The sequence below is a fragment of the Odontesthes bonariensis genome, chromosome 24 (genome assembly GCF_027942865.1).
Source record: "Odontesthes bonariensis isolate fOdoBon6 chromosome 24, fOdoBon6.hap1, whole genome shotgun sequence".
Lineage (NCBI taxonomy): Eukaryota > Metazoa > Chordata > Actinopteri > Atheriniformes > Atherinopsidae > Odontesthes > Odontesthes bonariensis.
In genome coordinates this window covers 30,519,108-30,537,490 of record NC_134529.1, presented here as the reverse complement: position 1 = coordinate 30,537,490, position 18,383 = coordinate 30,519,108, and the positions used below count along the sequence as shown (strand labels likewise).

The following is an 18,383-nucleotide window of genomic DNA, read 5'->3' as shown; positions in this document are numbered from 1 at the left end:
CACAAGTACTGCCAAAAATAAAGTCAGCTGCAAACATGGCTGTGCTGATCCTGATCAGCAAGATTACTCTGATGCTGCAGGCAGAGGTGTGAGGGCCACATAAGCCACCCCTTTCACTTTATCCAGCCATGTATGAAAGGCATTGGTGAGTTCTGATCTAAGTTAATTATGACTATATGATTCTTAATCAAGAATCAAATAATTAAAGAATATATGCTTTGAGTCAAATATATATCAGATATTCGTGAACCATAAAACATATGACAGCAGTCAGGTGTGAGATAAATGACTTACCAGTTGTTCACCTGAAGGATGGTGAGTCCTGTGTCTTGTGCTAGCTGCTTTTTCTGTTCCTCTGAAGGGTATGGGTGCTGTAAGCAACAAAAATGCTAAATTGAATGATAACAATTATTAAAGACAAAAAAATAACTGTCAAGGATTTAGTCTGAAACAGCTTCCATTGCTTTGGAGCTACCCTGTCCTGAGGGCCAAAACTTCTGCTCAGGGAGTTTAATCCCATTCTGTTCAGTGTCTCCCATATCCAGTCATTCTGGTCTACGCCCCTCCAAAAGTGCTGTTTATATGTTTCTGTGTGGAGGGGCTTGTGAGGGTGTGTAAGTATTTAATGCTTTTAAGATCCCTTTTCTATTCTTTATATTCTTCATTAAGGGTTAGCCAGTTAAGGCGCATTTCCACTAGCTCGGCACGGCTCGGCACGGCTCGGTTTGGTTGTGTTTCCATTACAACCGAGTATCACTTCGTGCCTCCTCGACGTGGGCGGAGTCGTCATAACACGGCTGCGCGAAAACCTCCCTGACGTCATTTACATGGCGCCGAGCCGATCCTATCTTCGGCAACCAGAGTCAGGAACGTCTAGACCTCCTCGACCGACCAAGGAGTGGATTTCCTCGTAGCAGTACAAACTGAAGCAGTAAAATGTGGAGTCTTGTCTTGAGTCTTGTATTTATTTACATTCTAGTCGGTCGTCGCGCGGTTATGACACTTCCAGTGACGACACTCATCGGCCAATCAGTGGAAGGGAGTCGGCTGACGTCACGTTTTAGTAACGCTTCGGCCCGCTTGGAACCAGGGCTGAGGTGATACCAAAAGTCTACCCGGTTGCAGGTACTGCGTGCTAGTGGAAACACGCAAATAGCACGCCGAGCCGAGCCGAGCCGGTCTCTACCTGTGTATGAGATGTAGAGGTTGAGAATGCTGTTGCTTGTTGACGTGTTGCTTGTGTTCTCCCACTGTGATCTCCAAAATAGAATTTAAGATTCTTCTCCTCACATATAAAGCTCTTAATGACCGAGCTCCATCATATCTTAAAGATCTCATTGTAAGATATTTTCCTAACAGAGCACTTCGTTCCCAAACTGCAGGTTTACTTGAGGTTCCCAGAGTTTCTAAAAGTAGAATGGGAGGCAGAGCCTTCAGTTATCAGGCCCCTCTATTGTGGAACCAGCTGCCAGTTTGGGAGGCAGAGCCTTCAGTTATCAGGCCCCTCTCTGTGGAACCAGCTGCCAGTTTGGGAGGCAGAGCCTTCAGTTATCAGGCCCCTCTCTGTGGAACCAGCTGCCAGTTTGGGAGACAGAGCCTTCAGTTATCAGGGCCCTCTCTGTGGAACCAGCTGCCAGTTTGGGAGGCAGAGCCTTCAGTTATCAGGGCCCTCTCTGTGGAACCAGCTGCCAGTTTGGGAGACAGAGCCTTCAGTTATCAGGCCCCTCTCTGTGGAACCAGCTGCCAGTTTGGGAGGCAGAGCCTTCAGTTATCAGGCCCCTCTCTGTGGAACCAGCTGCCAGTTTGGGAGGCAGAGCCTTCAGTTATCAGGCCCCTCTCTGTGGAACCAGCTGTCAGTTTGGGAGGCAGAGCCTTCAGTTATCAGGCCCCTCTCTGTGGAACCAGCTGCCAGTTTGGGAGGCAGAGCCTTCAGTTATCAGGGCCCTCTCTGTGGAACCAGCTGCCAGTTTGGGAGGCAGAGCCTTCAGTTATCAGGCCCCTCTCTGTGGAACCAGCTGCCAGTTTGGGAGGCAGGGCCTTCAGTTATCAGGCCCCTCTCTGTGGAACCAGCTGTCAGTTTGGGAGGCAGAGCCTTCAGTTATCAGGCCCCTCTCTGTGGAACCAGCTGCCAGTTTGGGAGGCAGAGCCTTCAGTTATCAGGCCCCTCTCTGTGGAACCAGCTGTCAGTTTGGGAGACAGAGCCTTCAGTTATCAGGCCCCTCTCTGTGGAACCAGCTGTCAGTTTGGGAGGCAGAGCCTTCAGTTATCAGGGCCCTCTCTGTGGAACCAGCTGCCAGTTTGGGAGACAGAGCCTTCAGTTATCAGGCCCCTCTCTGTGGAACCAGCTGCCAGTTTGGGAGGCAGAGCCTTCAGTTATCAGGCCCCTCTCTGTGGAACCAGCTGCCAGTTTGGGAGACAGAGCCTTCAGTTATCAGGCCCCTCTCTGTGGAACCAGCTGCCAGTTTGGGAGGCAGAGCCTTCAGTTATCAGGCCCCTCTCTGTGGAACCAGCTGCCAGTTTGGGAGGCAGAGCCTTCAGTTATCAGGCCCCTCTCTGTGGAACCAGCTGTCAGTTTGGGAGGCAGAGCCTTCAGTTATCAGGCCCCTCTCTGTGGAACCAGCTGCCAGTTTGGGAGGCAGAGCCTTCAGTTATCAGGCCCCTCTCTGTGGAACCAGCTGCCAGTTTGGGAGGCAGAGCCTTCAGTTATCAGGCCCCTCTCTGTGGAACCAGCTGCCAATTTGGGAGACAGAGCCTTCAGTTATCAGGCCCCTCTATGTGGAACCAGCTGCCAGTTTGTGAGGCAGAGCCTTCAGTTATCAGGGCCCTCTCTGTGGAACCAGCTGCCAGTTTGGGAGGCAGAGCCTTCAGTTATCAGGCCCCTCTCTGTGGAACCAGCTGTCAGTTTGGGAGGCAGAGCCTTCAGTTATCAGGCCCCTCTCTGTGGAACCAGCTGCCAGTTTGGGAGGCAGAGCCTTCAGTTATCAGGCCCCTCTCTGTGGAACCAGCTGTCAGTTTGGGAGACAGAGCCTTCAGTTATCAGGCCCCTCTCTGTGGAACCAGCTGTCAGTTTGGGAGGCAGAGCCTTCAGTTATCAGGGCCCTCTCTGTGGAACCAGCTGTCAGTTTGGGAGACAGAGCCTTCAGTTATCAGGCCCCTCTCTGTGGAACCAGCTGTCAGTTTGGGAGGCAGAGCCTTCAGTTATCAGGGCCCTCTCTGTGGAACCAGCTGCCAGTTTGGGAGACAGAGCCTTCAGTTATCAGGCCCCTCTCTGTGGAACCAGCTGCCAGTTTGGGAGGCAGAGCCTTCAGTTATCAGGCCCCTCTCTGTGGAACCAGCTGCCAGTTTGGGAGGCAGAGCCTTCAGTTATCAGGCCCCTCTCTGTGGAACCAGCTGCCAGTTTGGGAGGCAGAGCCTTCAGTTATCAGGCCCCTCTCTGTGGAACCAGCTGCCAATTTGGGAGACAGAGCCTTCAGTTATCAGGCCCCTCTATGTGGAACCAGCTGCCAGTTTGTGAGGCAGAGCCTTCAGTTATCAGGCCCCTCTATGTGGAACCAGCTGCCAGTTTGTGAGGCAGAGCCTTCAGTTATCAGGGCCCTCTCTGTGGAACCAGCTGCCAGTTTGGGAGGCAGAGCCTTCAGTTATCAGGCCCCTCTCTGTGGAACCAGCTGTCAGTTTGGGAGGCAGAGCCTTCAGTTATCAGGCCCCTCTCTGTGGAACCAGCTGCCAGTTTGGGAGGCAGAGCCTTCAGTTATCAGGCCCCTCTCTGTGGAACCAGCTGTCAGTTTGGGAGGCAGAGCCTTCAGTTATCAGGCCCCTCTCTGTGGAACCAGCTGCCAGTTTGGGAGGCAGAGCCTTCAGTTATCAGGCCCCTCTCTGTGGAACCAGCTGCCAGTTTGGGAGGCAGAGCCTTCAGTTATCAGGCCCCTCTCTGTGGAACCAGCTGCCAGTTTGGGAGGCAGAGCCTTCAGTTATCAGGCCCCTCTCTGTGGAACCAGCTGTCAGTTTGGGAGGCAGAGCCTTCAGTTATCAGGCCCCTCTCTGTGGAACCAGCTGCCAGTTTGGGAGGCAGAGCCTTCAGTTATCAGGCCCCTCTCTGTGGAACCAGCTGTCAGTTTGGGAGACAGAGCCTTCAGTTATCAGGCCCCTCTCTGTGGAACCAGCTGTCAGTTTGGGAGGCAGAGCCTTCAGTTATCAGGGCCCTCTCTGTGGAACCAGCTGTCAGTTTGGGAGACAGAGCCTTCAGTTATCAGGCCCCTCTCTGTGGAACCAGCTGTCAGTTTGGGAGGCAGAGCCTTCAGTTATCAGGGCCCTCTCTGTGGAACCAGCTGCCAGTTTGGGAGACAGAGCCTTCAGTTATCAGGCCCCTCTCTGTGGAACCAGCTGCCAGTTTGGGAGGCAGAGCCTTCAGTTATCAGGCCCCTCTCTGTGGAACCAGCTGCCAGTTTGGGAGGCAGAGCCTTCAGTTATCAGGCCCCTCTCTGTGGAACCAGCTGCCAGTTTGGGAGGCAGAGCCTTCAGTTATCAGGCCCCTCTCTGTGGAACCAGCTGCCAATTTGGGAGACAGAGCCTTCAGTTATCAGGCCCCTCTATGTGGAACCAGCTGCCAGTTTGTGAGGCAGAGCCTTCAGTTATCAGGCCCCTCTATGTGGAACCAGCTGCCAGTTTGTGAGGCAGAGCCTTCAGTTATCAGGGCCCTCTCTGTGGAACCAGCTGCCAGTTTGGGAGGCAGAGCCTTCAGTTATCAGGCCCCTCTCTGTGGAACCAGCTGTCAGTTTGGGAGGCAGAGCCTTCAGTTATCAGGCCCCTCTCTGTGGAACCAGCTGCCAGTTTGGGAGGCAGAGCCTTCAGTTATCAGGCCCCTCTCTGTGGAACCAGCTGTCAGTTTGGGAGGCAGAGCCTTCAGTTATCAGGCCCCTCTCTGTGGAACCAGCTGCCAGTTTGGGAGGCAGAGCCTTCAGTTATCAGGCCCCTCTCTGTGGAACCAGCTGCCAATTTGGGAGACAGAGCCTTCAGTTTTCAGGCCCCTCTATGTGGAACCAGCTGCCAGTTTGGGAGGCAAAGCCTTCAGTTATCAGGGCCCTCTCTGTGGAACCAGCTGCCAGTTTGGGAGGCAGAGCCTTCAGTTATCAGGCCCCTCTCTGTGGAACCAGCTGCCAGTTTGGGAGGCAGAGCCTTCAGTTATCAGGCCCCTCTCTGTGGAACCAGCTGCCAGTTTGGGAGGCAGAGCCTTCAGTTATCAGGCCGCTCTCTGTGGAACCAGCTGCCAGTTTGGCTTCAGGAAGCAGACACCCTCTGCAGACAGCTGGGATTTGTTTTTGAATTGGCTCTGTATGAATGAACAGGAATAATTTTAAATTTAATTCACTGGATTTGATTGGATAATGATTACAATGAATTCTCCAATTGGACTATATTATTTAAGTGCCTTGAGATGACATTAGTTGTAATTTGGCGCAATAAAAAATAAAACAAAATTTAATTGAATTGAATCTGATACCATTTTGACACAGAATTTTGAGAAAGATGCTTTATTTTAGCTTTTGGAAACATTTATTGACAGGACACATATTTTGTGTACTGTATGCAAATTAAACAACTGAGAGATTATACTGTGTCTAAGGATAATTGGAATTAGAATTGAAGAAACGGAGATAATATTTTGTGAATCCTAAGCTATTGTACCAAAGAGCTCCTGCTTATCCCTTCTGTAGGGCCAAGAAACGGTAGTGCTGCCTGTGATAAGAGGCGTCTGATGCTGACTTCTGTTTAAACCTCAGTTTACTCTTTGAGCTCGCCTTTCAATTGTCTTACAAGGAAACAAATAAAGACTTATTTTCAAGATGTGTTCAGAAATTTTAGCCTGGTCTCAATCCTGAGGCAACATTTGAGAAGAATGTTGCATAATATATGTAGACTGTTGTTGAGCAGATGAAAAAAAAGTTTCAAATTTATAAAAAGCTATAGCTATATGTGCACTGTCCCGACTGAATCTGACTGTATTCCCTTACCGTAAGGTGCTGGAACAACCATGCTCTCATTATGTTTGTAGCCACTTTGGGAAAGATGCCTCGCTTCTTCTGCCTCTTCTTGTCCTGATCATCCTCATCTCCTGTGCCTGGTGAAGCCAGACTGTTGTCGAGGCCATCTGTAATCAGACACAAGAGGAGTCCTGTTATGCCAATACTTAATATTATACTGTCGCCTTCATTCTCAGCTGACATGCCTTTAAAGAGCAACAGAAGATGTCTGCATTTCTCTGCGGTGCAGCAGCACATGATTCTTCCTTGCACCTCTGCTCGACTCCCAGACCACTGGATAATGAAGGGGAGTTTGTGGAACTGGAAGCTCAATAAAACCAAGAGCTATTAATTCAATCTGAGCCATGCATTTGACATGAGGTAATGACTGCTAGAACTATGTGCTTTACACAAAAATCATGATCGCTCAAAGAGCAGCCTGATTCAGTGCTCTGTTTGAAATAAGACTAATGATTTCCTGAAGTAAAAACAGGAAAAAACAAACTGTTTGGCTGTGAATGATTTCAGAACTGAGGCATTTGTTTGGATTTCAGTAGCAGAATGTGGGGGTTTGGATAGGTCATTAGAGTGTGAAACTACCATCCATACGTTCACAAGTGTTAACTGTCTCCCACTTCATCCAACCCTTTCCCTCATCAACAGTATCTGAGTTGGACTGTGTAGAGTACACAGAGCATAGTTTCACGCCGACCCAGGATCCTGCCATCAGAAGTATCTCTGTTTGATTTCAGCAGGAAGCAGACATCGATTGAGGCAGGAGGCTTCTTTTAAACAAAAATTTCCGCCCCTACAAGCTAACTTGCTTCATCTAGCAACACAAGGGGCACTCCTTTTTACTCCCTCGCTGCCATCAATTGTGTATCAGCTGAGATGATTTGCTTTTAGCAGTGGTGGTTATTTTTCTCGCCCTCAGGGCAGAGAAGTCTTGAAAGCCTGCCTAGAGGGCATGTGAATAATGTATCTGAGAGACTCCTCCCCTGAAGCGGGACAGGAATACTACTTTTCTTAAAACTTGCATGCCTTTTTGTTTCTAAAGATGCATCAATGAAACACAACTATGTAAACCATATTTATGCATGAACATTTCAGTTAACGACCCTAGACTCCATTCTAGGGTCAGCACCACTGGGGTTATAGGATTTTTATGTATGGTATCCAGCTTTGAGTTACAGACTAGTATATTCACACTGCCTATCACTGTTCTTTGTTGACTTCTATCTCTCCTAAAGACTTTTAGTGAACTTACTTCTTTTTGACCAAGGGTTTTTAGAAGAAAGGAAGCAGCATTTTGATTTAGTTAAAATCATTTTATCCAACAACATCTCAAGCTATAAGGTCAACAATGTTCTAAATATTGAAAGGGACATGCCCCCGTTTGGACCCCAAAATGCAGGCTTATGACTGAGTGAAATACAATACTCCATAGTCCATCTCATGTCTTTGTAATCTCTATAGTTAGCTTAGATGATCACAGAGATTGTTGAAAACTTTTATTAGTAATTACAACCACGTCTCCACTACCAAAGTAACAACCAAACCACATTTAACCAACAACATAAGTTGAGCTAAAACCTTAAGGTGGCTAAAAGACGATGTAGACTGATTTTCAATTATTACAATTTGAACCAAGTAAAAAGAAAATAACTTTTAAAAACTACCAAACTACCAGTAAGCCCAGTCTCATTGAAAATCATGATACTGTCGCGTAATATAAAACCACATAATTGTACTGACAATTTTCATGCCATTGATCACTTTCAAAGTAATGTGTTGGAGTAAAACATCTGTATTGTGTGTTTAACTGAGGGAGCGGGACACGGCAGCCAGAAATCCAGGAAGAGTATATTTTGATGTGATACTTTATTACAGGGTATGTTGCAATGCAAGACAAGATCTTCCTCACCTTAATCATGACAAGTTTAATACCTAACCATAACCAAGTTGTTTGTTCTGTGAAATGAAAAAGCCAGTGGAAGTCCAAGGAAATGGCGACAAAATGCCAATTTAACATTTCAAAGTGAAGCTAGTTGAAAACAACAGCAACTGAATAAAACTTCACTGGTGATCATGGCAGGATGAGATCTCAAGTCTTCCATTTGGCAGCTGGATGTGTAGCACCATCCTACATCCACTCCAACTCCACGTGAACTTTTTAGTTTATTCAACGTGACACCTTATTTAAGACGTGACATCTGTTACTTTTGTGCTCAGTAGCATTGAAAGAAAGTAAGAAAGAAAGAAAACTTGTTCAGTTGGAACTATATTGTTCTCCCATCAGCCCCTCATCCTCAATACCACGCTGTGGTCACCTCATCTCTTCTCCTCTCATCACCCCCATTTCTTCTGCCCCAGTGCAGAAATCCCAGATCTGCCTTGCAAAGCCGCAGGGCAGATCCTCTGCTACAGTAATTGCTTCTGACTGTTCCCTTGCAACTCAGCCAATCTCATCAATGTGTGACAGCGGAGTCTCAACCTCATACAAACATGTAAGTTCTCTATGCCCTTCTTCATCTTTGCAACCTCCTTTGTCTTTACCTCTGACCTCTCTGCCACTGCCTTCCTCCTCCTTGATAATACACTCAGTTCTGTTTAACTGTGTTTCTAAATTAAAAGGGGCTTGGAGTTGTACCACTACATATTCTATCTTGTGAAACATTGTTGATGCTTCAAAGATTTTGGTCAAACTTTATTCAATTTACCTGTGTTTGTTAATAATTGTTCTTATTGGGGGGCTGTACTGTGCTGTAGTTATTAGCGCTGTATCACTCTCTCCCCACAGCAAGAAGCTTCCTGGTTCTCATCTCAGCTGGGTTCTTTTTGTGGAGTTTCATGTGTTCTTCCTGTGTAGTTGTGGATTCTCTCCAGTAACAGTAGCTTCCTCCCTCCGTCCAAAAGCATGCATGTTAAGTTAACTGGAGTGAGCGTGAATGGTTGTTTGTCTCTGTGTTGACCCTGCAATGGACTGGGTGTACCAGGCCTTAAGCCTGATACCAACTGGGATAGGGTCCAGCCCCCCTGCCACCCTGAATTTGATTAAGCAGACACAGGAAATGGAAGGAAGTATGGGTGGGTGAATGGATAGGTGGATAGACGGATGAATGGATGGATGTTCTTGCTGGGCAACACATTGGCAACCATGCAGACTTTCTCAGGTCAATGGCATGCCTTTCTTCAGTGCTTTCCAAACTTATTGTGCCCAAAAGGCTTAGGTGCACCTAAAGGCATGCCAACATTTCAACATACTCATATTTAAATCTGTGCAGGAACCCTTATGTGTCATCACTCAGTAAATATTTATATATGGTTTAGTTACTCTTTTAACTCCACTGCTCTCTTCTACTCTGGGGCTTTAAAACTAGATAAAGTGGCTAGTGGGTAATGTGCAAAAAAGAGTGAAATTGAAAAACTGACCTCAAGAACTCCACCCACCAAGAGACACACACATGCCCCCCTGCCTACATTACTTATGCAAAGCTAGTGTAGTCTGCCTAATGAGCTCAGCAGGGCCCTGATCCATCATTAGTGACACCTCCAGACTCCTCCTGTGATTTATTGCACATTATTCACAGCTCTCACTGGGACACACTGAGGAAGATCTCTAATATGGTGAGACATGGAGAATCCTCTAATGTGATACAACATAAGAAGCTTTTGCTGTGGAGATGTAACTATGTAAAAACTACATATTACAGTAGCAGACAGTTTAACTGCATACTTTGCATCTAATTTTTTTTTAAAGATTTTTGGGCACAAGTTTTTCAACAGTGGGGAAGAGAGACAGCAAAGTAGGGTGAGAAGGGGGAATGACTTGAAGCAAAGATCCGCACAGGTCCACTAGCAGTGACGAGGACTTCTACCTTGGAATGTGTGGAAGACAGGATGAGAAGGTCTTACGCCCAACCAGCTGAGCTTCACGGTGCCCCCCTTTACATCAAATTTATATATTTGCTGCAACAAATATTAACCATGGAGGTATAATAATATCTAAACTGTGTCACCCATACTGCATGTGATCACCATCTATAGTGATCACAAGTTTTGATCACATTAAAAAGCACTTCCGCAGTCCTATATTCCTTCATTCTAATTTCAGGGCCTGGATGTGACCAAAAGATGCAGCATGTCCTGTTCCACACATACCATTTATCAGTGGAAGTGTGCAGGATCCTTCTGAACCATGCCCACTGTCTTTTGTCATATTTGGGTCTTTGTGGTGGATATTTAAAGCCTCCGCTTTAAAAAATGTCCACACTGAAGCGTATTTAGTTGTAGTCGACATCAGTCCCTCTATGGTTTGGGCTCTCAAAGACAGCCTTCCTCTGCACATCACACATCTGTCAAGGCAACAATTAAAAGCTGAGCACTTGCAGACAAGAAGGCAACCATAAGACAAACTACAAGTCACATGATGGATAATAACCTTCCTGTGGTTTTGCAGGGCACAAATCACATGTCCACATCTATAGTGTTCCCAAATGACATTTTAAAAGGTTTCCCCAGACCATGGAAGCATAACTAATGACTTTGCACTTGAAAGAGGAGAACATGGTCACTTTCTGTTAGGACTGTCATTGAATAATTCTAGCAACAGACAGTTATTGGAGAATCTCTCAACCATCTTCCAGCTGTGATTTTGAAATAATGACAGTTTTGTTAAGTCTACATTTGATAAAAAGTTCTTCTATAATTGAACCACTGTATCCACTGAAGTTTTCAAATAAAAATGTTGCATTGTGTTTGGGGCATTTTCATTTACATAATAAAATCCCAAAAATATAAGCCATTCATGGTAGATATATATTCATTGTTCATCATGATGACAAAGCTAAAAAAAAATCAAAAATCAAATTTGTTATAAATATATTCACTTAAATCATATTCACTTAATATTATTTAGGATTAACAATTACCTAAGTTATAGGAAGAAAGGTCTCTTAACATTTTCTGATGACATTTAGTTTTTCCAGTACAGTGGCTACAGTATGGTAACAGTTTGCCAGCTCCAAGCCCTTGGGTTTAGGGAAAGACTGGGTCTGATTAAGTAATAGCGAAATGCTGATCTACCTACTGCATTTACTGTCCTCTTCTCACACCTCTGCAAAACTGGCACTGAATCTGAACTCTGGATGTAAATTTGATTTAGTAATAAATTAATAAAATTTTTGAGGGAACAGTTATTGTTGACTTGAGGGAACTACAATAAACAGACTGTGTCAAATATATTATGAGGACCCATGACTTCTGTTCATAATTACGACTAAAAACCTTGCTTTTGAGTACAATCCCTTTATTTTCTATACCCACTTAAACCAATTTTGGGTTGCAGAGGGGGCTGGAGCCAATCTCAGTTTTGTCCAGCTCAGTCTGTGCTTTTCTGTTTCCCCATTTGGTTGAGTTTTTGTGAATAAAGACTAACCAGAATTCTGCCTATGGGTCATGCATTTGGGTCCTCATCCTGTCTCAGCTCTGACTCAAACCCTGAGACAGAGCTAACTACCACACACCGTGCAGCCATCATTCAAGGATAAACCTAAATGTTTTTGCAAGGCAAGTTAAAAGTGTAAAGAGTTTGGAGGGAGAAATGCTTTTTGTATTTGAGATTATATGGGGCAAAGGCACAAAGTTATTGAGCCCAAAAGTGTATATCAGAAACTTTCAAAACATCCATAACCACAAGCAACATATGAACATTATAAACTTAAGATTCAACAAATAAATGTTTAAATATCAATGATATTCCTTAAAAGGGGTAAGGGTTACCCTAATCCTTATGTGGTGATTATGGTCTGTCACACTTTTCGCACCTGTGGCTCATCATAACTCGAGTTAAAGCCCGCTCCCTCCTGTGCTCCAGTACCAGATGATTACCATTTCTTGAGTGTGTAATCTATGCCTGCTCTAGCGTCCAGCCTGACTTTAGTTTTCCATCAAAACCAGCCAGTAGAACCTCCTTCCCCGCCGACTCTGACCCTTAATCCATTCCAGGCTTCCTGGTGTCCCAACTACCCCCTCACTAAATAAACCCATTTATTACATCTATTTTCCAGTCTCCTGTACACTTCTGGGTCCAATCTTCTCCAGCCCCTAACACCTTACCTGATATTTCTTACATTCATGCCCACATTAGTGTACCTCTTGAAATGTCTGACTGATGTTAGTTGGGTGATGACAACAGAACGGGTGACCTTTATTTAATCAAAATGAGACTGGCTTAATATATGTTTTTATTGTTTTTTCATTGTAGGCAGTACCTAATGTCAAGGGTTAGGGTTGGTAAAAGATGCCACTGAGGCTCAGCTGGCTCTACCAGCCACTAAAGCCAACTATGAGCAGGTGGAAGGCCAAATGTAAAGCCAGCCTTGGGAGATGCAATAACAGTAATCCGAACTATATCTGAGCTTCTCAACAGAACCAAGGTTTTACACACACACACACACACACACACACACACACACACACACACACACACACACACACACACACACACACACACACAAATATACCAACGAACAGACCACAGTTTGTAAGACTGAAGGGTTGTGTGCCTGAGAAGGTGGTCGACAGCACAGGAGGACCACAGTAGACTGTACTCTTACAGTTTCTCTTCACCCTGTGTGCCTCAGACTTCCAGTACCACTCAGAGTTCTGTAATCTTCAGAAATACTCACAGGTCCAACACAGAGATCTAAAAGATGCACAGTCACTCCTAGGGACAATTTAAAATGTTATGGACTGTGAGAGGAAGTTGGAGAACCCAGAAAAACCCACACATGCAAAAACACAAACTCCACACAGAAAGAACCAGCAACCCCTCCTGCTTATCTGAAATGATTAATAAGAATGTCAAAATTTCTCGAACTCTGTTTGCTATGGTTGAAAAACTCACAAATCCTCGTAAACTATTTGCACCACTCCCCTCGGGCAGGAAGCTTCGGTCCATTTGGACCAGAACCTCCCGTCACAAAAACAGTTTTTTCCCCCTTGCAGTTAGACTTATGAACACTTCAAAATCACCTCATAACCTGCCCCAGTCACTTTACCATCATTAAAATTGCACTAATGAAGCTGCACTGTTGTTGCTCTGTATACTGTATATTGTTGTACACACCTTGTACATTTCATATTCATATTCATATATTTTTATTCTTTATTTTTATCATTATATCCTATGTTACATGTTTGCACCTTATGCCGCAGCAAATTCCTAGTCAGTGAACACTGTTCACTAACAATGGCAATAAAACTGATTCTGATTCTAAACAGTCAAACCCAGACCTCCTCTCTACAGAGAAATGCAACGAATTTGCCAACTTTTTTAGCCAAAAAATCAAAACAATTAGACAAAACATTCACGCAACACAGACAAACAAGAAAACTAATCTGTGTCTAAAACCTAGAAATAACTCTGACGTTATGTCATAATTTAATATTGTTAATTTAAAAATCCTAGAGGAAACAGTTCGGCAGCTGAAACCAACAACTTGCACTCTGGACATAATACCATCTGACTTTTTAAAAACTGTTTTTACCTCAGTAGAAAGTGATCTCCTACGAATAGTTAACAGCTCATTGGCATCAGGCATTTTTCCCAAGTCACTAAAGACAGCTGCCATTAAGCCACTCCTAAAGAAGAGAACTCTAGACGCCTCTATGATGAACAACTACAGACCTGTCTCTAACCTCTCTTTTATATCCAAGATTATTGAGAAAGTTGTATTTAACCAGCTCAACAACTTTCTGAATGAAAGTGGAAGTCTTGATAAGTTTCAATCAGGCTTCAGACGTCATCACAGCACTGAAACAGCTCTGGTCAAAGTGTTAAACGACATTAAGTTGAATACTGATTCTGGTAATGTTTCACTCCTGGTTCTGTTGGACCTCAGCGCTGCGTTTGATACTGTAGATCACAGAATCCTGTTGCAAAGGCTGGAAAACTGGGTTGGACTTTCTGGAGCGGTCCTTAACTGGTTCAGGTCCTACTTAGAAAGCCGGAGTTATTTTCTTACAATTGGCAGCTATGAATCTGAGCGAGTGGCCATGACTTGTGGAGTCCCCCAGGGGTCAATTCTTGGACCTCTTCTGTTTAACTTATATATGCTTCCTTTGGGTCAGATATTGCAGAACTTTAACATCAATTATCACAGTTATGCAGACGACACACAACTTTATGTGTCTCTGTCACCGGACGACTGCAGCCCAGCAGACGTACTGTGTCAGTGTCTGGAGAAAGTAAACACCTGGATGAGAGAGAATTTTCTACAATTAAATGAAGACAAAACTGAGATCACTCTGTTTGGTAGCAAAGAGAAGAGGGTCAGCGTTGGTAATTATCTTGAGACTCGGGACCTGACAATCACTGACCAAGTTGGTAACCTCGGAGTGTTGATAGACTCAGATCTGACTTTCAGCAGCTGTCACCAAGGCAGCTTTTTACCATCTCAGAAACATCAACAGAATTAAAGGTTTCCTCTCCCAAAAAGACCAGGAGAAACTCATCCATGCATTCATCTCCAGTAGACTCCATTACTGTAACGCTCTTTTAACTGGACTTCCCAAAAAGAGCATTAAAGGGGAACTCCGGGGCATTTGAAGCGCAATCCCATTGCTAGAGGTTGTCAAATACTGATAGTAGGACACAGACAGGTGCAAATCTGCGCTCCCTGTGTGGAGATCGCGCTGTTCGCGCAGCCTGTCATGCGAGGCTAATACGTGGTGGCTAGGGGCAAGCGCTAACCCTTCCACGTAAAACAACAACTTGCACACTGCAGAAACGTCACACCACTTTATAAACCATCCGACAATAAAGTCACAAGCCTTACCATCAAAACCATATGCATGGTTCTCACATTACTGGCATGGGGACGTTACAAAACAACTTTATAAACAGCATGTAACTCACCGGTTAGTTGTACGCTCGCGCATGTGAAAGCCCAAAAGAGTCAATGGACGATAATCCCATTTACAAAACAATTATCTTCTCTAGAAAAACTGCGTTCAAGTATTTAAAACATTACAACAATACATGCCCAGTAATATTGTTGTAATGTTTTAAATACTTGAACGCAGTTTTTCTAGAGAAGATAATTGTTTTGTATATGGGATTATCGTCCATTGACTCTTTTGGGCTTTCACATGCGCGAGCGTACAACTAACCGGTAAGTGACATGCTGTTTATAAAGTTGTTTTGTAACGTCCCCTTGCCAGTAATGTGAGAACCATGCATATGGTTTTGATGGTAAGGCTTGTGACTTTATTGTCGGATGGTTTATAAAGTGGTGTGACGTTTCTGCAGTGTGCAAGTTGTTGTTTTACGTGGAAGGGTTAGCGCTTGCCCCTAGCCACCACGTATTAGCCTCGCATGACAGGCTGCACGAACAGCGCGATCTCCACACAGGGAGCGCAGATTTGCACCTGTCTGTGTCCTACTGTCAGTATTTGACAACCTCTAGCAATGGAAACGCGCTTCAAATGCCCCGGAGTTCCCCTTTAAACATCTGCAGCTCATCCAGAACGCTGCTGCTGGAGTTTTAACCCGGACTAAGAGATCTGAACACATCACAGCAGCTTTAAAATCTTTACTCTGGCTTCCAGTCAGTCACAGAATAGATTTTAAAAGCCTGCTGATGGTTTACAAATCCCAGAATGGTTTAGGCCCAAAATACATCTGTGATATGTTCAGAGAATATAAACCCAGCAGAGCTCTTAGATCCAAGGACTCAGGTCAGCTGGTCCAGTCCAGAGTCCAGACTAAACATGGAGAAGCAGCATTTAGCTGTTATGCTGCAAACAAGTGGAACAAACTGCCAGTGGAGATTAAACTTTCACCAAATGGAGACATTTTTAAATCCAGGTTAAAAACATTTCTTTTCTCATGTGTCTATACATGAAATCTGCACGATATCTTTGAACTTATCTGGACTGTTGCTTGTTTTTAAATTCATTTAAATTATTACCTCTGCCAAGGAAGTTATGTGATCGCCCGAGTCTGTTGGTTTGTCTGGATGTTCGTCTGTTCGTGCTGCAATCTTGCGACCTGCCACAAGGTGGCGGGGCTTGGTTGTTTCGTTGTCGTTGAGGGAGGGGTAGGAGGGGGTGCGCAGGGGGAAAGCTTACACTAACTGCGCAGGGGGGAAGGTAAACACAAATGGAAGCCGTCTTTGCCGTTTCTGAGAAGTCGCATCTGAAAGATAGCATCTTAACTTTGTAAACCTTTTCAATCGGAACACGAGCCAGCTGAATCTATGCACAACTTTAAGCAGACGCATCGCTTTCTCTCGGACGTGGTGGATTACGATGTTAATTGTTTCAGACCATTCACTACAATATATGGGTGGATAAAAAAAAATGCGCTTATAAAACAAAGCTTCCTTGGCGGAGGTCTGCACTCTCTGAGTGCATTTCTAGTTTTATTTGTTTCTCTTAATATTATTTTATGTATTTTTAATGTTTCTTACAGTTCCTGCTACAATGGTTTTATTTTATGTAAAGCACTTTGAATTGTTTGTACATGAAATGTGCTATAAATAAATTTGACTTTGGCTGCTGTGAGAGGACAAAGCTAACCACTACACATTGTGCATCTGATGCTGTGTACAAGGGACAAAAAAACTTTACCAATTTACTTTACTTGAGACCATCACAAGATAATGTATATTTTCTTATATTTTTTCTGTTTCTGTGAATAAATTATTTTTTTAAATGAAAATTTCTCAACTACTGCAACAAAGCAACTTGCTCTTGGTTACTTATGAAGTATAATTTAGTTCAATTAAAATTTGATTTCTTCATTCATGTAATTTTCTTCTTTTTGTAAGTAACATAAATGGACTACATCTGTAATGCCACAATGATAATTAAATTAAATCTTGAATCTTTATACTTAAAAGGACTCACTAGACCTTTTTAGTGCATCTACCAAGATCCACATTTTTCAACAATTCTTTTGTAAAATGATTCTTAGGAACAAAAGGATGTAATTGTCCATTCTAACCTTTCAGGTTGTGTGTTTGACTCCCTGACATAACAGACTAAAAAGCCTGGGAGAAGCAGCAGGTAGCATACAACTGCATCCATGTCTAAGATCATTCTTTCCTCTTCTTTTCTGTCCCTCATACATTAGGGGCCCTCTCCATACAGCCCCATGGGGGGCATTCTGCACCCCTATCCTCTATGCATCTTTTCCAAGTTCAATAGGGCATAGACCCTGGGTTTCCCCCCATTGTTGTTTTAAAATAAGCCTAAAGGAAAAGAAGCAACTGACAAACAAGTCAGACTGTGGCCTGTCATAGGTCACCTCTTATATTTGAGGATTGTAAAGATTGACCAAAACAATGCTCTCCCAGTCTTAAATACATATAAGGTGGAGTAAAGAAGCTATGATTTGTACAAATGTGCAAAGGATTGTACAATCAAAATGCGAGTTTTTCTGTCTTTTCTCTTAACCCTCTGAGTTTCTTTTGTCTTGCTAAGCATCCTTCTATTGTTCTCTTCAGCGCTGTAATCGTTACAACTTGATGGGGAGCAGTGGAAAGTTGCTTTAAAGTCCATTCTATTTTTACTGCTGCCAACGAAGAGAAAAACAAAAACAAGCCATAAAAACCTTTACAGCCTTCATCAGAAGTGACATTAAAGGAAGGAACACTTGGTGACACAAGAAGGATGAAGACTGGACAAGAGAAAGCAGCAGAGATGAACAGCAGATAGCCTGGGTAAATTCAGCATATCTAGAATAACTGATCTATAATCAAGAGTCCACACTCGCTCAAAAGGTGAGGAGGCCACAATTATATTGTCAATGTGTTATTGCATATATCGATAGTCTGTATCAAAATCTGAAGTTTCTCCTCCAGCTAATATAAGTCAAACTGGACGTTTACAGTCAGGGAAAATGTCAACAATGGGAGTTTTAATCAATTCAAGAAAAAACATAATGATCGGACCACCTAACTGTCTGAACTTTCTTGGATCCTGAGTCACCGGGCTTCAGGGCCATGTCTCAGAAAGAAGTCACAACAAAGTCAGAGCTTTACAGGAGGACACAGGAGGCCTGTGGGCACTCTTACCGAGTTCACTGGTGTTGTCACCACTCTGGGAGATGTGTCCTCCACTGGATGGTCCAGGGGTGCCCACAGAGGGTGTGGAATGAGCATCATCCAGGTCTCTCCACGATGCTGGGTTCTGAGAGGTCAAAGAGTGGTCCACACAGCAAACAATATTAGATAAGGAAATAAAGCAGTAGAAAAGAAAAGAAGGAAAGAAACATATGAGGATTGTCAAGGTTGAGTTTCTACTACACAGTTTTGCAAAGACGCAGACAGCTTTGTGGCACGATAAGCAGAAGCTACA

The 18,383-nt window shown here is 44.2% G+C and overlaps 1 protein-coding gene across 1 annotated transcript in view; it reads right to left on the bottom strand.

Annotated features, from left to right (window-relative positions):
- Window positions 1-18,383, bottom strand: part of meis2b (Meis homeobox 2b) — a 56,805-nt gene that overhangs the window by 34,184 nt on the left and 4,238 nt on the right. The window contains exons 8-11 of the mRNA XM_075458655.1: window positions 18,101-18,215; window positions 17,978-17,980; window positions 6,009-6,145; window positions 295-371 (exon numbers count right to left, since the gene is read on the bottom strand). Coding sequence (XP_075314770.1) covers window positions 295-371; window positions 6,009-6,145; window positions 17,978-17,980; window positions 18,101-18,215 — 332 coding nt within the window. The remainder of the gene's footprint in view (window positions 1-294; window positions 372-6,008; window positions 6,146-17,977; window positions 17,981-18,100; window positions 18,216-18,383) is intronic.